The sequence below is a fragment of the Erinaceus europaeus genome, chromosome 15 (assembly GCF_950295315.1).
Source record: "Erinaceus europaeus chromosome 15, mEriEur2.1, whole genome shotgun sequence".
Classification (NCBI taxonomy): domain Eukaryota; kingdom Metazoa; phylum Chordata; class Mammalia; order Eulipotyphla; family Erinaceidae; genus Erinaceus; species Erinaceus europaeus.
In genome coordinates this window covers 25425052-25450190 of record NC_080176.1, presented here as the reverse complement: position 1 = coordinate 25450190, position 25139 = coordinate 25425052, and the positions used below count along the sequence as shown (strand labels likewise).

Genomic DNA, 25139 nt, shown 5'->3' with positions numbered 1-25139 from the left:
CAAGCTCCTCATGTGCAATGGAAAGCATGTGAGAATTACATCGCACTATGTAATTACAACCAACAGATATACACACAATGCACCATCTTTCTCCAAGAGAATACAAATCTCTATACCATCTTGGGGCAAAACTAAATCTCCTCCTAGATGAATTAGGCCACCTTCTGTGTTCTGTAGTTAGAACTGAAGAACAATGATCTCACTTATAGGTGGAACTACAGAGCTAAGAACAGTCAGGGGAAACATACAGTGAAACTTGGACTGGGAGTGGTGTATTGCACCACAACAAGGGACTCTGGGGATGTAGAGGGTGGGGACAGGATGAGGGGACATTGGGGTCCTGGTATGACTCCCAGACAAGGGGACAGGAAAGGCTGTGCCTGTGTGTTATAGTCCATTCACATACCAATAAAAGAATAATTACAAAAATGAAGAACAGTGAGATCAACTGTTGTTAGTATATAGCTTATTTGAAATGAGGATGACTGGGTGGAAGAAAGAGAGCAGCCCTGGCCCTGTGATCCCGAGTCCACTGTGCGTGAACTTGACAAAGAGCTGACTGACACCCACACACTGGCCGGCAGTGGACAGGACGGGCATTCTGCAGAGGCAGTGATGATGAGCTTGTCCTTTCTTCCTTGTTTGTAGATGAGCATTTTGCATGCACATGGGGAGCAATATTTTTGTTCTGGCTCCAGATTATGTGACTCCGGGGCAGCGGGGGCTGCGCGGGAGTCACAGTCAATTTAGAGAAAAGAGAAAATCACCTAAACACCAGACTAGGGAAAGGGCTAATGTGCATTTGTGACGTGTGCCATAGTTCTCTCCAGTTATGCCGAAGTTTGGTTGTGATGTGACTGAGGTTAAGTATGAGCCTCTATAGATGTGAGTCTCTGTGCTTGTGTGACAAAGGGTGAATTTGAGTGTCTTGTAGTGTGTCACTTGATGAGATGAACTACAGTCTCAGAATTATCATTTGACAGGGTTTCTGGTCTGGATGGATCACAGGAGAGAGTTGGGGAAGATTTAGGAAGAGAAGGGAAACAGCTGTTTTTGTAGCTTACCATCAGGCTGCTCTTGGCTGACTCACCTCATGGTGTGAAGCATAGCTAGGTCCATCTCTCTCCTTTCCCACAGTTCCTCTTTTGCTTCCCCAGACTAAGGGTGTGTGTGTGTGTGTGTGTGTGTGTGTGTTAGTTTACTCACATTAAGAAATAACCCAGATTCTACAATGCAACCACACTACCAAATTATGATCAAACTAGATACATATTGTTTCAAGCTTCCTCGTGTGTACTGCTTATGGTTGTTACTCTACCCTCTATTACACATTATATCTAGCATCCTTTCCTGACAGTCTGTCCTATTAACTTCAAATTCTAGCATCAGGAGGTGGTGGTACATGCGGATGAGTGCTACTACATACCAGGCCTCTAGTTGGAGCCACTGCTGCGTACCTGCATGGGGGGGGGGGGGCGCTTCACAATCAGTGAAGGAGATCTGCAGCTGTGTTTCTCTCACTCTTACTAAGTCCCCCTACCATGGCATTTTCTCTCTGTCCTATCAAACAAACAGAAATGGAGGGGTGGAGAGATAAAAAAAGATAAAGTAACTTAAGGTGGAAAAAAAGGATAGAAGTGTTTGCTATTTGCAGATGACATATAATATACATAAAAATGTACTAGAAAGGTAGAACTGATCAATAAAATCATTAGTAGCAGAGCACACACACACACACACACACACACACACACATGTTGGGTAGTTGCCATCTCCCCCTGGCTTCTTCTTATCCATATGGCTATATAGGGATTTACTGATCCAAAGGTTTGGTCTATTTACATAAATCACTTTTACATAAAGCACTCCAGGGCATTGGTGGTTCAGTTATAGGATTCTCGACTGTTCCGCCCCCTCCTTGTCACACTCTGATTTTCACCAGTCACTTTTCTCTCCACCCTCTCTATATCACATCCTGTTTCCACCCTACTTGGAGAGTATAAAAACAGCTGCTCTTCTGATTAAAGACACTTGGAAATTGCTTTCCGGCTCCGAGAGTTCCAGAGTGTATCTCCTGCGGAAGTTGGTGCAGCACGCGTTCCTGATCCCTCTCCCACACAGCAGCCTAGATCAGCTCCAGTTGAGTTCTCTCCAACCCAGAGAGCACCGGATCGGGAAGAAGTACCCTCAGGCTATCCCGGCACACACACACACACACACAAAAGGGATCAATAGCCCCTAGGTGGGTGGAGTCATAGTACAAGCACAAACCTCAGGGATAACCCTGGTTGAAAAAAGAATTCTAACATCAGTGAAAAGTAATGGACTTACATAGACTGCATTACTAGCTTTTACTACTATAGAAGGCAAATATCTGTTGGATCCATTCTTGCACACATACGAAAATCACTGTGGATCATTTCTGACTTTCATAAAAAGTAAAGAAGTAGTCTACATTTAAGATTAAATGAAACTAATTTATTTTTATTTCTTTTATTTTTTGCCTCCTGTGTTATTGCTGGGGCTTGGTGTTGGCATTGCTCCTGGTGGCCATTTCCCCCATTTTTTATTGGGACAGAGAGAAATTGAGAGAGGAAGGGAAGATAGGAAAAGGGAGAGAAAATCACCTTTAGATAGCTATCACCACATGTGAACTGACCCTCATGCATGTGGGGACCAGGGGCTTGAACCAGGATCCTGTGCTAATCCCTGTGCTTTTTACTATGTGTGCTTAACCTGGTGCGCCAATGCCCAACCCCCAGTGAAACTAATTTATAGTTAATATTTACTATACTTTGGTGTATGAAAAGACAAGTATATGTTTATGTATATATTTATACAAATAAACACATTTATGTACATAGATAATCAACACATAACTGAGGAGACTTATTTTTGTCTATCTGTTAAATATATAAGATCATGTCCATGAAAAGAAATTATAGGTATTCTTTAAAATGCATTATGTTGCTCATGCTGAAGATTAGAAAAGGAATTTTGTAGTAATCCTTCTTAGATTCAAGTGTTTTTATTCTTAGGTAGCTTTTTAACCGCTACTTCCTGTTTCCCCAGAGATGGAGAAAGGGGAGATGTGGCAGAGGAATGGGACCTCGCTGCTTGACTTCATCCTTGAAGGGATCTTTGATGACTCTCCAACCCACGCATTTCTGTTCTCCTTGACCATGGTGGTCTTCCTGGTGGCAGTGAGTGGCAACTCCCTCACCATTCTCCTCATCTGTGCTGACCCCAGGCTTCACACACCTATGTACTTCCTGCTCAGTCAGCTCTCTCTCCTGGATCTGATGTATATTTGTACCACCATCCCCAAGATGGCTGCCAACTACCTGTCTGGCAGGAAGTCCATTTCCTTTGTGGGCTGTGCTATACAGCACTTCTTCTATATGTCTCTGGGTGCAGCTGAGTGTGTTCTCTTAACTCTGATGTCCTATGACCGCTATGTGGCCATCTGCAACCCACTGCGCTACACCATTCTCATGAACAGGAGAGTGACACTCATGATGGCTGTCATATCATGGTTGGGGGGATTCATAAAGTCCTTCATTCACACCATGATCTTGATGCACTTTCCTTTCTGTGGGTCTCGAAAAATCCGACACTTTTACTGTGAGTTTCCAGCTGTGTTAAAGCTAGCCTGTGGAGATGTCACTCTCTATGAAAAGACTGTTTATATCAGCACAGTTTGCTTTATCATCTTTCCCATTCTGCTGGTCTCTACGTCTTACACCTTCATCATTCATAGTGTCATTCAGATGCGGTCTGCTGGGAGTAAGAGGAACGCCTTTGCCACTTGTAGCTCTCACCTCACTGTGGTTTCTCTCTGGTTTGGTGCCTTGATCTTCTCATACATGAGGCCCAGGTCCCAGCGCACTCCACTGCAGGACAAAGTTGGTTCTGTGTTCTATACTATCATTACTCCCACCCTGAATCCTCTGATCTACACTCTCCGGAATAAGGACATAGCCAAGGCTGTGAGAAGAGTGCTGGGGAGAGGCAGCACTCAGTGACCACAAATGTGGTTGCCCTGTTTCTAAGAGAAAGGGACAACTCCCAAGTTGATTTGGACATCTCTATAAAAATTTCAAGGGTTCAGATCTTTGATATTCACTGCCTAATGCAAACCGTAATTGGCTAGCACCTTCTTATACATAGTGAGTAGTTAATGGTGCTTAACAGATCCATATTATTGTAACTTGCTTCACTGTATCTGAGCACCATAGAGTATTTTCATTATTCATCCAGGGATTGTAACCAAAACAGTAAATCCGATGGCTTCAAAAGCAAGCAATATTTCTCTCTGCTTGTGAGGCTGGGAAGTCCTAGAGCAAAGTGGTAACAGAGTCAGAGTCTGGTGCAGCCCCCTTCCTGGTTCTGAGATGGGTCTCTGCTCCAGTGGTGGAACAATGAGTCTTGAGGTCACTGATTTGCTCATGTCCTTCCAAAGTCCCTTCACCCACCAAGACATAACAAGTCAGAAGAACTCAGGAAATATAAAGGAACATAAAGATGTATGAATAGTGGCCATTGTTATTTTATTAACAGAAGCGGTACAACAATCTTGCCAAGGTTACTTATGGATTGAGAAGTTGGAACGTGCTGCTTACTGTTAGCAGAAGGGCAATTAAATGTAATTGAAGAAGAATGTTTTGAGTGGATGGGTGACTATAGAGACTCTAGAAGCTCCTTGAATCACAGCATCTAAATCTTCTGACATTCTTATGTGCACAGATTAAAAATTAAAACATGCATCTAACTCTACTTACCAATTTTTCTTTCTTTTTTATAAATTAGTGATTTAATAATGCTTGACAAGATAGTGGCATTAGAAGGGTACAATTCCATACAATCCCTACCACCGGAGTTCATATTCCATCCCCTCTATTGGAAGCTTCCCTATTTTTTTTTTCTTTTTTACCTGAGTACTGCTCAGCTCTGGCTTATGGTGGTGTGGGATATTGAACCTGGGACTTTGGAGCTTCAGGCATGAAAGTCTCTTTGCTTAACCATTATGTTCTCTATCCCCATCTGAAGCTTCCCCATTCTTTATCCCTCTGGGAGTATGGACCAAAGAACTGTATGTGGTGTGGAAGATGGGAGGTCTGGCTTCTGTAATTGCTTCTCCGCTGAACATGGGCATTTGCAGATTTATTCATACCTCTACCCTGTTTCTATCCTTCCCTAGTGGGGCTGGCCTCTAGAGTGGTGGGCTTATTAAAATCTTATTTTGTGCCAACTATGAACACATGCTAAACTGCATGGTAGTGTCTCTTAGTAAATAAGATGCAGTGATCTCTGCCCTTGTGAAACCCCATTTTCTAAAACATTTATTTATTTATTATTTATTCCCTTTTGTTGCCCTTGTTGTTTTATTGTTGTAGTTATTATTCTTGTTGTTATTGATGTTATTGTTGGATAAGACAGAGAGAAATGGAGAGAGGCAGGGAAGACAGAGAAGGGGAGAGAAAGATAGACACCTGCAGACCTGCTTTACCGCCTGTGAAGTGACTCCCCTGCAGTTGGGGAGCTGGGGGCTCAAACTGGGATCCTTCTGCCGGTCCTTGCGCTTCGCACCACATGCACTTAACCCGCTGCGCTACCGCCTGACTCCCATAAATTTTTATTCATTATGACAGAGAGAATGAAGTGTGAGAGGGTTAGATCACTTTTCAAGTCTGGTATAAATAAGCACAGGGAACTGCGCCTGTGGCCTCTGGGATCTCATGCTTGCAAGTATTTGCTCTAATATCCTGAGCTGTCTTCGTGACCTGAAATTCACATTCTCCCCACCATATACAAGTTCTGTGATACCATTATGTCTTGAGCTTAGTCCTTTCCTTTTTTTTTTTTTTTAACAGTGCATCTAGGGAAATTGCTCCCTGACCTTTTATTTTTCTGAGCTTAGTTCTTGAAGTTTATCATCATCCTTCTATTGAAATCACTATTATGAATGTCACTGATAATATGAACTTCAAGTTTACCCGAGTCTCTGTCAGAGTTGGTTATGCCATTCTCCTGGGAGAATGTTTTTCAAGATATTTTCAGGCCACTATGACAATCACCCCACGTTCATTGGCCCCATCTCCCTAGTCTCCTTTGCTTGAGTCTTGCCATCACCTTCACTGTTTTTTCCAGCTGTGTTATTGCTGGAGTTCAGTGTATGCCTGACTCCACTGCTCCCTGTGGTCACTATTTTTTCTTTTCTTTCCTCTTGACAGAAGATGAGAGACACAGAGACCCATAAAAAGACAAAGAGAGAAGATACTGAAGCACAACTCTACTGCCCACGAAGCTTCCCTCTGCAAGTACTCCCCTGTGGTGGCCTGGGGCCTGAACCTGGGTCCTTGGACATAGCAATGTGTATGCTCTATTTGGTGAGCCATGTGCTGGTCCCATTTTCACTTGTTTATAACATTTATTCATTTCTTTATTTTATTTGATAGGGCAGCGAGAAAGTGAAAGGGAGGAGAGAGGGCGAAAGAGAGAGACCTACAGCAGTGCTTCAAAGTTTGTGAAGCTTCCCCCTGCAGGTGGGAACTGGGGGCTTGAACCTGGGCCCTTGCACATGGTAACAACTAGGTGTTTTTAACCACTCAGTCCCCTCATCTTTACTTCTTATGTCTGGGTTTTCCCAAATGAGTCAGAACCCTCATTCATTTCTTCTAAGTTATCATTATGTTTCCATATTAATTTCTTATCTTTTATCTCATTTTAAATTTTACATATTATACTTTAAATTCTACATTTCCACCTGCTTCTCAACTAAATAAATAAAACTTATAATGTCAACACCAAGGTTAACCCTAAGCACACTAGCCCCTTTTAATCTTTCTCATTCCAGTACTTGCTTATCAAACATGACTTGATTTCTCTCAATAGGTTTAAAATCTTGGTGTTGATACCTAGTCTTTACACTTCCCATCCTATTAGCTTCTATTCAGAGTACTCTCTAAATACCAAAAGTCAAATGTCACTAAGCTTCCACTTCTGCTTGTTTTTGTATTTTTCCCTAGGGCACTGCTCAACTCTATTTCAGAGGATTGAACCTGGGATTTTTGGAGCCTCAGGCAAGAGAGTCTCTGCATAATCCCTAAGTTATCTATCCCAACCCCACTTCTGTTTTCTCTGTGAGATTGTTTTGACCCTGATATATACATTTCTGATCTATTTTAGTTGATTTTCTATGTGTTGTAAGGGTCCAATTTCATTTCAAGTTTAGTAGTGATAAAAAAAATGAAATTCTTACTAATTAACTGAGTCAAGGCAGTGAGAGACTTGCACACCAAAAGTTAACAAAAACTATTGATAAATTAGAGATAAATAAATGAAAAGAGTCCCCAACAGTCTTAACCAAAGCTACTATGGAGAGTGGAGTAAGGAACTACACATGCAATAACTACTGTTTTGTAAATCATTATCCCCCCCAAAGAGATTAAAATGTGAATGAAATGATATCCTGTGATTAAGAATTGGAAGAGTTAATCTCACTAAGAGGTCACATACTCTTAGTAATTTCAATGCAAGACATACCATCATTCTAACGACCTTTAAAAAGAGACAGATGGAGCTGAGCGATGGCACACCGGGTTAAGCACACATGGTGTGAAGTGCAAGGACCAGCTCAAGGATCCTGGTTCAAGGCCCCGTCACCCCTCCTGCGGGGGGGGGGGTGTCACATCACAAACATTGAAGCAGGTCTGCAGGTGTCTTTCTCTCCCTCTTTCTTCCCCATCTCTTTTAATTTATCAGACCTATCCAACAACAACAACAACAATTGGCCACCAGGTGCAGTGAATTCATAGTGCAGGCACTGAGCCGTAGCAATAACCTTGGAGGAAAAAAAGGAAAAGAAACAGATTGAAAAATCTCCCATCTAGTTTACAGGCATCTTAGATGATTCAAATCCAATTGCAAGGATAACAAAATGATATAAATAAATAAACCAATTAAATAAACTAATAAGACTTCATCAAACTGAAAAGCTTCTGCATGGCAAAATGAACCACCATTCAGACCTCCTATAGAATGGGAGAAGATCTTTGTATGAAATACATTATTCAAAAGGCCAAAATATATTGAGTTCACCAAACTTGGCAACAAAAAAACCAATGACCTCATCCAAAAACTGGGAGGGGGTACAGAAGGAATCTTCACCAAAAGAAATACAAAAGGCCAACAGATATATGAAAAAATGCAAGAACTCATTAATTATCAGAGACATGTAAGTAAAGACCACAATAAGATACCACATGACTTTTGTGAGAATGTTATATACCAGAAAGGGCAATAACAACAAGTGTTGGAGAGGGTGAAGAGGTAAAGGGACCTTTCTACATTGCTGGTGGAGGTGCAAGTTGGTCCAACTCTTGTATAAATCAGTCTGTAGTATTGTCAGAAGGCTAGAAATGGACCTATCTTATGACCTAGAAATTCCTCTCCTGAGGCTATATCCAAAGGAAACAAACACTACTATCCAAGGAGATCTATGTACATCTATGTTCATAGCGGAATCAACGTAGGTGTCCAACAACAGATGAGTGGTTAAGAAAACTGTGGACTCACAATGGAATACTACTCAGCTGTTAAGAATGATGAAGTCTTTATTGGGGAGTGGACCACCTGGAATGGAATTAGAGAATACTATGAAAGGAAAGGTCTCACCTGAGTGATGAAGCTGTAGGATTGTCATTCCACACCTGAAGTCTCTGGACACAGTCTGAAGTGAAGCATGCTGGGGTGGCACTCGTTGGGTTAATTCCAGAGACCCATCCTACTAGGGAAAGAGAGAGGCAGACTGGGAGTATGGATCAACCAGTCAACACCCATGTTCAGCGGGGAAGCAATTACAGAAGCCAGACTTTTCACCTAAGACCTAAGACCTAAGGACCTAAGACATCTGCAAAATACCTCCTTCTCCTGGGGAGATGAAAAATTATATCCATGTGTCAGCAGTTGTGTCATAAACCATCAACACTTCCCTCAAGTAAGATGATAAAAATGAATGAAAGAACTATACTTCAAATTCAGATGTACTATGTGTGCTTAACCCTGTGCACTACCACCCACTCCCCTATAGGCCTAGACCCTTAACAGATACCTCTCACCATTGTCACTGGTCATTTCTATCAGGAACAACACAATGGACCCCTTTGTGGTCCCCCATAAGACCTTGCCCTCAATGTGGATCAATAATGGTAGGGAATATTCCATTCTCTGAAGGGAGATTAGACAACATACTCCACCTACTACCCTAGGAAGATGGGTCCCGAAATTAGAGCAGCCTGGAATGTTCCTAGTTGTGACCACAGAATTGATCTCAGACCTACAGGGATGCAGAGGTTATATAGGCTCTTGTACTGAATGTGGGTGCCAGATCAAACTGGTGGCGTTTACAGTTAACAATATTTATGTACTCTCCCCATATCTAGGAGCTATTCTCTTTCCTGATCCAGCTTTCTAGACCTTTTCCCAACTATGATACCATATCCCCAGACAGTAGCCTGGCTCCAACTGCATATTAGATGTCAGGCTCAAGCAAAAACTAGTAAGGCCACGGGCCCCTTGGAATATACCTAAAATAGACCTACTAGCTTTTTCCAAACGGAGAACCTAAATCTTCATCTGCAATATTCCAGCCTTTACTTTTTTTTCATCCACCAGGTTCCAGATTATACCATGATGCCAACCTGACTTCTTTGGGCAAAGGACCCCACCATGTGTCTTAGAACCCTGCCTCCCCAGATCCCTGCCCCACTAGGGAAAGAGTGAGACAGGCTGGGAGTATGGATCAACCTGCCAACGCCCATATTCAACAGAGAAGCAAGTACACAAGCCAGACCTTCCACATTCTGCATCCCACAATGATACTGGGTCCATACTCCCAGAAGGATAAAGAATAGGGAAGCTATCAAGGGAGGGGATTGAACATAGAGCTCTGGGGGGTGGGCACTGTGTGGGAATGTACCCCTCTTAAACTACAGTAGTGTCAATATTTCCATTTTAAAAATAAAAAAATTCTCCCCATCAAGATCCCAAGCACATTTTTTAGGAGAATAGAAAAAATGCTACAAATGTTTATCTGGAACCAGAAAAGACCTAGAATTGCCAAAACAATCTTGAGAAAAAAGAACAGAACCAGAGGCATCACACTCCCAGATCTCAAACTGTATTATAGGGCCATTGTCATCAAAACTGCTTGGTACTGGAACATGAACAGACACACTGACCAGTGGAATAGAATTGAGAGCCCAGAAATGAGGCCCCACACATATGGACATCTAGTCTTTGACAAAGGGGCCCAGACTATTACATGGGGAAAACAGAGTCTCTTCAACAAATGGTGTTGGAAACAATGGGTTGAAACATGCAGAAGAATGAAACTGAATCACTGTATTTCACCAAATACAAAAGTAAATTTCAAGTGGATCAAGGATTTGGATGTTAGACCAGAAACTATCAGATACTTAGAGGAAAATATTGGCAGAACTTTTTTCCGCACAAATTTTAAAGACATTTTCAATGAAACAAATCCAATTACAAGGAAGACTAAGGCAAGTATAAACTTATGGGACTACATCAAATTAAAAAGCTTCTTCACAGCAAAAGAAACCACCACCCAAACCAAGAGACCCCTCACAGAATGGGAGAAGATCTTTACATGCCATACATCAGATAAGAGTTTAATAACCAACATATATAAAGAGCTTACCAGACTCAACAACAAGACAACAAATAACCCCATCCAAAAATGGGGGGAGGACTTGGACAGAATATTCACCACAGAAGAGATCCAAAAGGCCGAGAAACACATGAAAAAATGCTCCAAGTCTCTGATTGTCAGAGAAATGCAAATAAAGACAACAACGAGATACCATTTCACTCCTATGAGAATGTCATACATCAGAAAAGGTAACAGCAGCAAATGCTGGAGAGGGTGTGGGGTCAAAGGACCCCTCTTGCACTGCTAGTGGGAATGTCAATTGGTCCAACCTCTGTGGAGAACAGTCTGGAGAACTCTCAGAAGGCTAGAAATGGACCTACCCTATGACCCTGCAATTCCTCTCCTAGGGATATATCCTAAGGAACCCAACACATCCATCCAAAAAGATCTGTGTACACATATGTTCTTGGCAGCACAATTTGTAATAGCCAAAACCTGGAAGCAACCCAGGTGTCCAACAACAGATGAGTGGCTGAGCAAATTGTAATATATATACACAATGGAATACTACTCAGCTGTAAAAAATGGTGACTTCACCGTTTTCAGCCGATCTTGGATGGACTTTGAAAAAATCATGTTGAGTGAAATAAGTCATAAACAGAAGGATGAATATGGGATGATCTCACTCTCAGGCCGAAGTTGAAAAACAAGATTAGAAAAGAAAACACAAGTCGAACCTGAAATGGAATTGGAGTATTGCACCAAAGTAAAAGACTCTGGGGTGGGTGGGTGGGTGGGGAGAATACAGGTCCATGAAAGATGATGAATGACATAGTGGGGGTTGTATTGTTAAATGGGAATCTGGGGAATGTTATGCATGTACAAACTATTGTATTTACTGTTGAATGTAAAGCATTAATTCCCCAATAAAGAAATAAATTATTTAAAAAAAATTCAGATGGAATCAAGGGCCTTGACATAGCCAACATGTTTCTTTTGTTTGTTTTCAGTTTTCTACAAATCAAAAAAAGGTAGTGTGATATCAGCATAAAGATAGATATGCAATGGAATTGTGTTTTGGACTCACACATCCATGTCAGCCATCAACTCCACTCTATCTTTTTAATTTTTTTATTATCTTTATTTTATTTACTGGATAGAGACAGCCAGAAATGAAGAGGGAAGGGAGTGATAGAGAGGGTAAGACAGAGAGACACCTGCAACACTGCTTCACCACTTGCAAAGCATTTCTACTGCAGGTGGGGACTGGGGGCTTGAACCTGGGACCTTGTGTAGTTTAACATGTGCACTCAACCAGGTGCGCCACCACCCGGCCTCCTCATCTCCACTCTCTTTCCTCAATTACTAGATCTAGCTTCTCTGTAAACTTCAAATACATCATCTCCCAGTTTTACTCTAACAGAGTAAAATCACCAGTATTATAACTTTGTAAGGATTTATACTACATTCTCTTTAATACACTCTGCACAATTTTGTTAAAGTCAGCCTGAAAGCCACTTTATTATTATTATTATTATTACTTTATTTTTTTATTTATAAAAAGGAAACATTGACAAAACCATAGGATAAGAGGGGAACAACTCCACATAATTCCCACCACCAGAACTCCGTATCCCATCCCTTCCCTGCCACTTTATTATTATGGTAATACCGTATTCCAAATTCAAGTGCCATGGTATCTTCTCTCTGTAAACATCCTGGGAAGGTGGCAAGAGATGGACACCATTTTTTCCTGACCACAGCTCACAGTGACTGTTTCCAGAAGAACCACCACAGCAAGCAAGTAGAAAGACCTAAAAAGACACCATAAAGTTCATAATGAAATAGTGTCTCCTTAGACTTAGATACCCTTCTCACCTATTTCCTATTACACTTCCCTCAGTCACTGCAAAGCTAACCTTGTCAAAGCAAGGACTGCAAAAGCTGAATAAGGGCAAGAGACTGGCATAGTTTAACGATGACTCTTTGGTCACTATCAGGTCAGCCCATCAGCTGGGGCCCTAGTCGGGCAGTCCTGAGAGTCCAAAACAGACAAGCTGGGCCTAGACCTTGAATAAATTCCTCTCTTCATTGTTACTGGTCATCTCTACCAGGAACAACACAACAGACCCTTTTGTGGGCCCCCATAGGACCTTGCCCTCAACATGGATCAACAACAGTAGAGAATGTTCCAGCCTCCCTCCAGAGGCTGAACACAATACTTTATGTTCCACCCGAAGAAGTTGGGCCCTGAAATTGGGGCAGCTTGAAACATTCCTAGTGATGACCACTGAAAGTGAGTTCAGATCTACAGAGATACAGAGGTCACATAGGCTCCTAAGCTGTATATGGGCCCAAGATCAGATCAAATCGATGGGGTTTACAGTCAACAATATTTATACACTTTTCCTATATTCGGGAGCTACTTTCTTCCCTGATCCAGCTTTCCAGTCCATTTTCCAGCCATGACATCATCTTCCCCAGAAAATAACTTGGGTCCACCTGCATATCAGATGTCAGGCTCAGAAGAAAAAAAAAACATTAGTATAGTCATGGACCCTTTGGAATATAACTAAAATAGGCCTACTATCTATAAAACGGAGACCCTCAAATCTTCATCTACACTATTCAGCCTTTAGATTCATGATTAGTCAACAATTTGTTTGGCTTAATATGTGAGCTCTTTTTTCAGCCACCAGCTTCCAGATGCTACCGTGATGCCAATGGGACATCCTTGGACAGACAACCCCACCAGTGTTGAAACTCCGCTTCCTCAGATTCCCACTCCACTAGGGAAAGAGAGAGACAGGCTGGGAGTATGGATTGATCTGTCAATGCCCACATTCAGCAGGGAAGCAATTACAGAATCCAGACCTTCTACCTTCTGCACCCCATAATGTTCCTTCATCCATGCTCCCAGAGGGATAAAGAATAGGAAAGCTATCAGGAGAGGGTATGGGATATGAAGTTCTGGAGGTGGGAATTGTGTGGAGCTGTACCCCTCTTATCCTATGGTTTTTGTCAGTGTTTCCTTTTTATAAGTAAAAATTATATATATAAAGAACCACCACACTAGACCTCTGCTGAACAGAGTTCCTTTCTGGAGTTTACCAAAGTGGATGGGATGGAGAAATGGATTTCAGGTCACAAGATGGACATTGTATTTCCAAGTCTATGTGTCCCCTCCATGTCAAAGTACTTGAAAGAGTGACAGTAGCACAGAGACTCAAACTTATGACAGATGGAGTGAAAAGGTACTGACACTGTTCAAATGACTAGATTCTGCCAAGTGTAGGTCACTTTAGCCCAGTCATCACTGTGATCCCTTCCCCTCAAGAAGATAGTTTAGGGTTTATTTTATACAACTTGCATTTAAAGAGAATTGAAAAATACACATTCTTCACCCAAGACAAGATTTGTTTACTTATGAACTTACCAGTAAACCCCATAAGATAAGGTCACTGATTTTTGTAAATCACTCTACATGTAATACCCAATGTAATGTTAGGACATAGAATAAGTCATATTCTACTTTTAGTTATGTATCAGTAATGTATTTATGTTTTCATATATTTCAAATATACTTAAGAGATTGTTGTTATCACCAGTGAGGGTGGGAATATTTGTGTGTTGACTAGCTTCACTCCATTTCTTTCTAAGACATTGCACCTGGGGGAATACTCTAGAGGCCTATGTGGGCACAGAGACTAGATCTGACTCAGTAGTTTTCTCAAAAGGTCTGGTGCAATGGGGTAGCACATGTGGGATCCAAGATGAGAGAGTAGCCAGGGATTCTAAGAGTTGTTCCTTTCCATAGCTAATTGGCCCTTGGAGAAGAGACTTCCTTGTCAACTTCACAGCCACTGTGCTCCAAACACAGGCATCTCTGACCTCTGCAAACGGAGTCCAAGAAAATCCTTGGGGAAGGCTTATTTTGTGTGCACAGCAGATCTAATTGGCATCTTGGTTGCTGCCTTGCAGAAGAGACTCAACTTATATCCTGAGGTTGGGATACCTGATGCCATATACTCAGTGTGTCAGCTTGTAAGAGCTGACACCACAGAATTCCAATACAGCGGCTGTTTCATTTCTCCCAGATGGTGCTACTCTCCTCTCATGATGGTTCCTGTCAGAGCAAGTCTCTTCATTCTATGCCCTGCCTTCTGCTGAGAAAGACTCCATGCAACTAGTAAGGAACTTACCTAAAAGAACCCATGCACAATCTAATTTTCCTCTTTATTAAGTAGGGGAAAACTATGAGCATAGATCACTGAATAATCCAAATATTGAAAATTCTGCAATATTTTAAATGTGGTTTTGTCGATATGTAAATTGGTACTGAGAATAGTCTCCTACATTGGGTAACATTTGTGACATTCTTTTTACTATAAGTCACATTGCCATTTTGGGATGGCAGGTGATGGAGATACATGTTTATCCAAAGGACGCACATGTATGAGTTGAAGTTTTACTGAGCAGAGATTAGAGAGCTGTTACTTGATCTTAACTTCCCTGTTTTGTACTGATGGAGTTCCAACTCTGAGCACCAGTGGCAGAACCCCACAGACACACACACACACACACTAACACACACACACACACACACACACACACTCACACTGGTGCTCCTGGCGGTGCTGTCACATGCAGTTAGTGTAAACAGTGACGGTGCGGGATCACATCCTCTCTGCCATCCCCCCAGTGAGTAGAGGTCCAGGGTTAGAGCTGAAGTCTGGGGATGACTCAGCAAAGGCTTCTTTGGTTTCAATCATCGGTGTCAATGTGTGAGTCAGTGTGGACCCAGCCTGTCCTCCTTTTCACTCTTTGCTTCATCTGCCCACATGTCTCTGCAGAGGAGATGCCAAGTAAGGAAATGGTGGGTGTGAGTGATCCAGGAACCTTTATGAGAAATGAGGGCACCTTCTAGCATCATCAGTTATTCTGTTGTCCTTCAGGTGAGAGGCTGCCACTTGGTCTGTGCAGAAGGAAGGTTTTCTAAGCAGGCAGAGAAAAAGCTCTTTCAGGGTTACAGTCAGAGCCTGAGAATTATGAGCATGTGGTATAAGAGAGGAAGAGGAGTGAATCAGTTGATTCAGAAATGTACACTGTAACTCTACAGCAAATGACACAAACGACAAATGTTTGGATCTTTTTTTTTAAAATATTTTTTTTATTTTTTATTTATTTATTTATTCCCTTTTGTTGCCCTTGTTGTTTTTATTGTTGTAGTTATTATTGTTGTCATTTTTGTTGGATAGGACAGAGAGAAATGGAGAGAGGAGGGGAAGACAGAGAGGAGGAGAGAAAGACAGACACCTGCAGACCTGCTTCACCGCTTGTGAAGCGACACCCCTGCAGGTGGGGAGCCAGGGCTTGAACCAGGATGCTTATGCGGGTCCTTGTGCTTAGCGCCACCTGCGCTTAACCCACTGCGCTACAGCCCGACTCCCATGTTTGGATCTTTAAGCAAAGTTATTTCTGTAGCTAGCTGCATGCTAGCTGAGTGGCTGGGGGAACTGGCAAAATTGGGCTCTCAGTTTATAATGTGAGTTTGAAATATTAATATGAGGCAAAGATAAAAAGATAAAGTCTGTGCCTGCCTGAGTAGAAAGAGGGTAGTTGTTCTGACCTCATGATTAGTGGCAATATTCTACTTTGAAGGATTGATGGCTTTGCTAGTGTTTTACTTCTAACAGTCAGCAGGTAATTTGGAATGGATGAGATCCTGAACTATATTTTCAAGAGAAAAACCACAAAGAACATAGGGATGGCCAGCAGGTTATTATTACTCTTATTATCACTATTCCTAGCCAATGATGCTTCAAGCACACACCATTCCACTGCTCTCACTATACTATTTTTTTGGGATAATTTCACACTAGAGAGGCAGGTGGCTGGGAAGACAGACATGTGAGGTAAGGAGACACCACAGCACTGCTCCACCTTTTATGGAGCTTCCCCTAGTGCTGTGCCTGGTGCTTCCTGCACAGGGCGGAGTGTGTACTCCAACAGTGACTTAGTTATGTTGATCACTGTTGTGCTTTTTTTTTTTTCTCCTCCTGTTGAACTTCATAATGACTGAAAAAGTCTCATCATTATTCCTATGAGAATTGGATAGAGGCTGATAGATCATTTTGGTGATTAAATGTTGTAATTCACTTTGTTCAGCCTGATCCAAAAGTTTTAATCCCCACATAAACATGCTCCCAACGGCATAAGGGTGGGGGCCTGCAATTGTCCACTCAGCATACATACACTTCCCATTTCCTCACTTCCAACTTCCTTTTAGAATGTTTTTGAAACAGATTTATGTGTTTATCAATGATAGAGAGAATATGAGAGGAAAATAGCTATAGCGTCACTCTGGCATGTGTGATGCCAGGGAGAGAACTCTGGACCCCACACAGGAGAGTGCAGTGCTTGATCCACTGCACCAGCCCTTGGACTGCATGCTTCATCTTCCACTAGAAGCAACATCAAGTCATCCTCCCGCAAGCATGAGACAAGCTCCTCATGTGCAATGGAAAGCATGTGAGAATTACATCACACTATGTAATTACAACCAACAGATATACACACAATGCACCATCTTTCTCCAAGAGGATACAAATCTCTATACCATCTTGGGGCGAAACTAAATCTCCTCCTAGATGAATTAGGCCACCTTTTGTGTTCTGTAGTTAGGACTGAAGAACAATGATCTCACTTATAGGTGGAACTACAGAGCTAAGAACAGTCAGGGGAAACATACAGTGAAACTTGGACTGGAAGTGGTGTATTGCACCACAACAAGGGACTCTGGGGATGTAGAGGGTGGGGACAGGATGAGGGGACATTGGGGTCCTGGTATGACTCCTAGACAAGGGGACAGGAAAGGCTGTGCCTGTGTGTTATAGTCCATTCACATACCAATAAAAGAATAATTACAAAAATGAAGAACAGTGAGATCAACTGTTGTTAGTATATAGCTTATTTGAAATGAGGATGACTGGGTGGAAGAAAGAGAGCAGCCCTGGCCCTGTGATCCCGAGTCCACTGTGCGTGAACTTGACAAAGAGCTGACTGACACCCACACACTGGCCGGCAGTGGACAGGACGGGCAATCTGCAGAGGCAGTGATGATGAGCTTGTCCTTTCTTCCTTGTTTGTAGATGAGCATTTTGCATGCACATGGGGAGCAATATTTTTGTTCTGGCTCCAGGTTATGTGACTCTGGGGCAGTGGGGGCTGCACGGGAGTCACAGTCAATTTAGAGAAAAGAGAAAATCACCTAAACACCAGACTAGGGAAAGGGCTAATGTGCATTTGTGACGTGTGCCATAGTTCTCTCCAGTTATGCCGAAATTTGGTTGTGATGTGACTGAGGTTAAGTATGAGCCTCTATAGATATGAGTCTCTGTGCTTGTGTGACAAAGGGTGAATTTGAGTGTCTTGTAGTGTGTCACTTGATGAGATGAACTACAGTCTCAGAATTATCATTTGACAGGGTTTCTGGTCTGGATGGATCAAAGGAGAGAGTTGGGGAAGATTTAGGAAGAGAAGGGAAACAGCTGTTTTTGTAGCTTACCATCTGGCTGCTCTTGGCTGACTCACCTCATGGTGTGAAGCATAGCTAGGTCCATCTCTCTCCTTTCCCACAGTTCCTCTTTTGCTTCCCCAGACTAAGGGTGTGTGTGTGTGTGTGTTAGTTTACTCACATTAAGAAATAACCCAGATTCTACAATGCAACCACACTACCAAATTATGATCAAACTAGATACATATGGTTTCAAGCTTCCTTGTGTGTACTGCTTATGGTTGTTACTCTACCCTCTATTACACATTATATCTAGCATCCCTTCCTGACTGTCTGTCCTATTAACTTCAAATTCTAGCATCAGGAGGTGGTGTTACATGTGGGTGAGTGTACGTGCTACTACATACCAGGCCTCTAGTTGGAGCCACTGCTTCGTACCTGCATGGGGGCGGGGGGGGCTTCACAATCAGTGAAGGAGATCTGCAGCTGTGTTTCTCTCACTCTTTTTTTTTTTTCTCTCACTCTTACTACCTCCCCCTACCATGGCATTTTCTCTCTGTCCTATCAAACAAACAGAAATGGAGGGGTGGAGAGATAAAAAAAGATAAAGTAACTTAAGGTGGAAAAAAAGGATAGAAGTGTTTGCTATTTGCAGATGACATATAATATACATAAAAATGTACTAGAAAGGTAGAACTGATCAATAAAATCATTAGTAGCAGAGCACACACGAGCATGCGCGCGTGCACACACACACACACACACACACACACACACACACACACACACACACACACAAAAGGGATCAATAGCCCCTAGGTGGGTGGAGTCATAGTACAAGCACAAACCTCAGGGATAACCCTGGTTGAAAAAAGAATTCTAACATCAGTGAAAAGTAATGGACTTACATAGACTGCATTACTAGCTTTTACTACTGTAGAAGGCAAATATCTGTTGAATCCATTCTTGCACACATACGAAAATCACTGTGGATCATTTCTGACTTTCATAAAAAGTAAAGAAGTAGTCTACATTTAAGATTAAATGAAACTAATTTATTTTTATTTCTTTTATTTTTTGCCTCCTGGGTTATTGCTGGGGCTTGGTGTTGGCATTGCTCCTGGTGGCCATTTCCCCCATTTTTTATTGGGACAGAGAGAAATTGAGAGAGGAAGGGAAGATAGGAAAAAGGAGAGAAAAATCACCTATAGACAGGTATCACCACATGTGAACTGACCCTCATGCATGTGGGGACCAGGGGCTTGAACCAGGATCCTGTGCTAATCCCTGTGCTTTTTACTATGTGTGCTTAACCTGGTGCGCCAATGCCCAGCCCCCAGTGAAACTAATTTATAGTTAATGTTTACTATACTTTGGTGTATGAAAAGACAAGTATATGTTTATGTATATATTTATACAAATAAACATATTTATGTACATAGATAATCAACACATAACTGAGGAGACTTATTTTTTGTCTATCTGTTAAATATATAAGATCATGTCCATGAAAAGAAATTTTAGGTATTCTTTAAAATGCATTATGTTGCTCATGCTGAAGATTAGAAAAGGAATTTCGTAGTAATCCTTCTTAGATTCAAGTGTTTTTATTCTTAGGTAGCTTTTTAACCGCTACTTCCTGTTTCCCCAGAGATGGAGAAAGGGGAGATGTGGCAGAGGAATGGGACCTCGCTGCTTGACTTCATCCTTGAAGGGATCTTTGATGACTCTCCAACCCACGCATTTCTGTTCTCCTTGACCATGGTGGTCTTCCTGGTGGCAGTGAGTGGCAACTCCCTCACCATTCTCCTCATCTGTGCTGACCCTAGGCTTCACACACCTATGTACTTCCTGCTCAGTCAGCTCTCTCTCCTGGATCTGATGTACGTCTCTACCACCATCCCCAAGATGGCTGCCAACTACCTGTCTGGCAGGAAGTCCATCTCCTTTGTGGGCTGTGCTATACAGCACTTCTTCTATATGTTTCTGGCTGCCACTGAGTGTGTTCTCTTAACTCTGATGTCCTATGACCGCTATGTGGCCATCTGCAACCCACTGCGCTACACCATTCTCATGAACAGGAGAGTGACACTCATGATGGCTGTCATATCATGGTTGGGGGGATTCATAAAGTCCTTCATTCACACCATGATCTTGATGCACTTTCCTTTCTGTGGGTCTCGAAAAATCCGGCACTTTTACTGTGAGTTTCCAGCTGTGTTAAAGCTAGCCTGTGGAGATGTCACTCTCTATGAAAAGACTGTTTATATCAGCACAGTTTGCTTTATCATCTTTCCCATTCTGCTGGTCTCTACGTCTTACACCTTCATCATTCGTAGTGTCATTCAGATGCGGTCTGCTGGGAGTAAGAGGAACGCCTTTGCCACTTGTAGCTCTCACCTCACTGTGGTTTCTCTCTGGTTTGGTGCCTTGATCTTCTCATACATGAGGCCCAGGTCCCAGCGCACTCCACTGCAGGACAAAGTTGGTTCTGTGTTCTATACTATCATTACTCCCACCCTGAATCCTCTGATCTACACTCTCCGGAATAAGGACATAGCCAAGGCTGTGAGAAGAGTGCTGGGGAGAGGCAGCACTCAGTGACCACAAATGTGGTTGCTCTGTTTCTAAGAGAAAGGGACAACTCCCAAGTTGATTTGGGCATCTCTATAAAAATTTCAAGGGTTCAGATCTTTGATATTCACTGCCTAATGCAAACCGTAATTGGCTAGCACCTTCTTATACATAGTGAGTAGTTAATGGTGCTTAACAGATCCATATTATTGCAACTTGCTTCACTGTATCTGAGCACCATAGAGTATTTTCATTATTCATCCAGGGATTGTAACCAAAACAGTAAATCTGATGGCTTCAAAAGCAAGCAATATTTCTCTCTGCTTGTGAGGCTGGGAAGTCCTAGAGCAAAGTGGTAACAGAGTCAGAGTCTGGTGCAGCCCCCTTCCTGGTTCTGAGATGGGTCTCTGCTCCAGTGGTGGAACAATGAGTCTTGAGGTCACTGATTTGCTCATGTCCTTCCAAAGTCCCTTCACCCACCAAGACATAACAAGTCAGAAGAACTCAGGAAATATAAAGGAACATAAAGATGTATGAATAGTGGCCATTGTTATTTTATTAACAGAAGCGGTACAACAATCTTGCCAAGGTTACTTATGGATTGAGAAGTTGGGACGTGCTGCTTACTGTTAGCAGAAGGGCAATTAAATGTAATTGAAGAAGAATGTTTTGAGTGGATGGGTGACTATAGAGATGCGATAAGCTCCTTGAATCATAGCATGTAAATCTTCTGACATTCTTATGTGCACAGATTAAAAATTAAAGCATGCATATAATTCTACTTATCAAATTCTTTTTTCTTTTTTTTTAATTAGTGATTTAATAATGCTTGACAAGATAGTGGCATTAGAAGGGTACAATTCCATAGAATCCCTACCACCAGAGTTTGTATCCCTTTCCCTACATTAGAAGCTTCCCTATTTTTTTTCTTTTTTACCTGAGCACTGCTCAGCTCTGGTTTATGGTGGTGTGGGGGATTGAACCTGGGACTTTGGAGCTTCAGGCATGAAAATCTCTTTGCATAACCATTATGCTCTCTATCCCCATCTGAAGCTTCCCTATTCTTTATCCCTCTGGGAGTGTGGACCAAAGAACTGTATGGGGTGCAGAAGGTGGGAGGTCTGGCTTCTGTAATTCCTTCTTCGCTGGACATAGGCATTTGCAGATTGATCCATGCCCCCAGCCTATTTCTATCTTTCCCTAGTGGAGCAGCACTCTAGAGAGGTGGGGCTTATCAAATTCTTATTAAGTGCCAACTAAGATCACATGCAAACTGAAATGTAAGGTCTCTTAGTAAACAAGATGCAGTGATCTCTGCCCTTGTGAAACCCCCATTTTCTAAATTTTTATTTATTATGACGGAGAAAATAAATGTGAGAGGGCAAATTCACTCCTCAATTTTAGCATAATCAGTCCAGGGGATTGTACCTGTGGTCTCTGGAATCTCATGCCTGCAAGTAGTTGCTCTAATATCCTAAGCTGTCTTTCTCCCCTGAAATTTACATTCTCCCCACCAAATACAACCAAGAGTTGTTCCTTTTTGTAGATAATTGGCCCTTGGAGAAGAGATTTCCATGTGAATTTCACAGTCACTGTGCTCTCTGACCCCTGCAAGCAAAGTCCAAGAAAATCCTTGGGGAAGGCTTATTTTGTGTGCACAGCTGGTCTAATTGGCATTTTGGTTGCTGTCTTACAGAAGAGACTCAAGTTATATCCTTGAGGTTGGGATACCTGATGCCAAATACTCAGAGTCTCAACTTGTAAGAGCTGACACCACAGAACTTCCAGTACAGCAGCTGTTTCATTTCTCCCAGATGGTGCTACTCTCCTCTTATGATGGTTCCTGTCAGCGTAAGTCTCTTCATTCTATGCCCTGCTTTCTGCTGGGAAAGCCTCCATACAGTTAGTAAGGAACTTATCTAAAACTATCAATGCACAATCTAATTCATTGACATAAAGTCTTATCTCCAGGGTCAGTAGGATAATAATAAACCATTATCAAAAGTATTTTTCTGTTGGGTCATTTTTTTGTCTCAACTTTCAGACTTGTTTTTACACATATGGAAACATGCCAGGGGAGGGTGGTGGCACAACTGTTTGAGCGCATATGTTACAGTGTGCAAGGACCTGGGTTTGAGCCCCACCACCAGTCTCCACCTGCTGGGGGAAAGCTTTGCTAATGGTGAAGCATTGCTGTAGGTTCCTATCTATCTATCTATCTATCTATCTATCTATCTATCTATCTATCTATCCATCTATCTATCTCCCCCTACCCTCTAGATTTCTGTCTTTATGCCATAAAGATAATAAATAAATATTTAAAAAGAAACATGTCTATAAGTATTTGTTCAATGTATAAACCACATTTAAATATATATTCATTGAAACAAGACATCTATAGATATTTATAAACAAGGAAGTTATATACCTTCTCTAAGCTTTTTTTTATTGATTTATTTAAATTGCCTTGATTATGTTTGACCTATATTAAAAAATTAGTTGTCCTTTTTAAAAAGTAGAATATTAAAAAGATTTATGTATTTATTAATGAGAGAGAGAATGTGAGAGGAAAATAGCTATGGCGTCACTCTGGCATGTGTGATGCCAGGGAGAGAACTCTGGACCCCACACAGGAGAGTGCAGTGCTTGATCCACTGTACCAGCCCTTGGACTGCATGCTTCATCTTCCACTAGAAGCAACATCAAGTCATCCTCCCGCAAGCATGAGACAAGCTCCTCATGTGCAATGGAAAGCATGTGAGAATTACATCGCACTATGTAATTACAACCAACAGATATACACACAATGCACCATCTTTCTCCAAGAGGATACAAATCTCTATACCATCTTGGGGCGAAACTAAATCTCCTCCTAGATGAATTAGGCCACCTTTTGTGTTCTGTAGTTAGAACTGAAGAACAATGATCTCACTTATAGGTGGAACTACAGAGCTAAGAACAGTCAGGGGAAACATACAGTGAAACTTGGACTGGGAGTGGTGTATTGCACCACAACAAGGGACTCTGGGGATGTAGAGGGTGGGGACAGGATGAGGGGACATTGGGGTCCTGGTATGACTCCTAGACAAGGGGACAGGAAAGGCTGTGCCTGTGTGTTATAGTCCATTCACATGCCAATAAAAGAATAATTACAAAAATGAAGAACAGTGAGATCAACTGTTGTTAGTATATAGCTTATTTGAAATGAGGATGACTGGGTGGAAGAAAGAGAGCAGCCCTGGCCCTGTGATCCCGAGTCCACTGTGCGTGAACTTGACAAAGAGCTGACTGACACCCACACACTGGCCGGCAGTGGACAGGACGGGCAATCTGCAGAGGCAGTGATGATGAGCTTGTCCTTTCTTCCTTGTTTGTAGATGAGCATTTTGCATGCACATGGGGAGCAATATTTTTGTTCTGGCTCCAGGTTATGTGACTCCGGGGCAGTGGGGGCTGCACGGGAGTCACAGTCAATTTAGAGAAAAGAGAAAATCATCTAAACACCAGACTAGGGAAAGGGCTAATGTGCATTTGTGACGTGTGCCATAGTTCTCTCCAGTTATGCTGAAGTTTGGTTGTGATGTGACTGAGGTTAAGTATGAGCCTCTATAGATGTGAGTCTCTGTGCTTGTGTGACAAGGAGTGAATTTGAGTGTCTTGTAGTGTGTCACTTGATGAGATGAACTACAGTCTCAGAATTATCATTTGACAGGGTTTCTGGTCTGGATGGATCAAAGGAGAGAGTTGGGGAAGATTTAGGAAGAGAAGGGAAACAGCTGTTTTTGTAGCTTACCATCTGGCTGCTCTTGGCTGACTCACCTCATGGTGTGAAGCATAGCTAGGTCCATCTCTCTCCTTTCCCAAAGTTCCTCTTTTGCTTCCCCAGACTAAGGGTGTGTGTGTGTGTGTGTGTGTGTGTGTGTGTATGTGTGTGTGTGTGTGTGTGTGTGTGTGTGTGTGTGTGTGTGTGTGTGTAACCCAGATTCTGCAATGGAACAACTCTACCAGTTCCTGAGCAAACTGGATAATACATCTGGTTTCAAGCATTCCTGTGTGTACCGCTTATGGTTGTTACTCTAACCTCTATTACACATTATTTCCATCACCTCTTCCTGACTTTCTGCCTCATGAACTTCAAACTCTAGGATCAAAATGCTTGGCCAGGGCTAATTTAGTTGAGTGCATACATTATCAAGTAATAGGACTCTGGTTTGATTACCTCAATCCTCACCTGTAACATGGAGCTTCACAAGCATTTAGGGAGGTCTGCAGCTATCTTATCTCTCTCTATAACTCTCTAACCCCCATTTCAATATTTATCTATTCTATCAAACAAAATAGAAGGAAAAAAGAAAAAATGGCCCCTGAGAGTGA

The 25139-nt window shown here is 42.1% G+C and overlaps 2 protein-coding genes across 2 annotated transcripts; both read left to right on the top strand.

Annotated features, from left to right (window-relative positions):
- The first annotated feature begins 3089 nt into the window (after positions 1–3089).
- LOC103128024 (olfactory receptor 2AE1-like) lies at positions 3090–4025 on the top strand. Its single transcript, XM_007538907.2, has one exon. It carries the CDS (start codon positions 3090–3092, stop codon positions 4023–4025), a length of 936 nt encoding a protein of 311 aa, XP_007538969.2.
- Positions 4026–19859: 15834 nt separating this feature from the next.
- LOC132533001 (olfactory receptor 2AE1-like) lies at positions 19860–20795 on the top strand. Its single transcript, XM_060172313.1, has one exon. It carries the CDS (start codon positions 19860–19862, stop codon positions 20793–20795), a length of 936 nt encoding a protein of 311 aa, XP_060028296.1.
- The last annotated feature ends 4344 nt before the right edge of the window (positions 20796–25139 follow it).

Bases quoted from the DNA above. Each gene is read 5' to 3' on its own strand.
- LOC103128024 (XM_007538907.2), top strand. From the start codon at position 3,090: ATGTGGCAGAGGAATGGGACCTCGCTGCTTGACTTCATCCTTGAAGGG.
- LOC132533001 (XM_060172313.1), top strand. From the start codon at position 19,860: ATGTGGCAGAGGAATGGGACCTCGCTGCTTGACTTCATCCTTGAAGGG.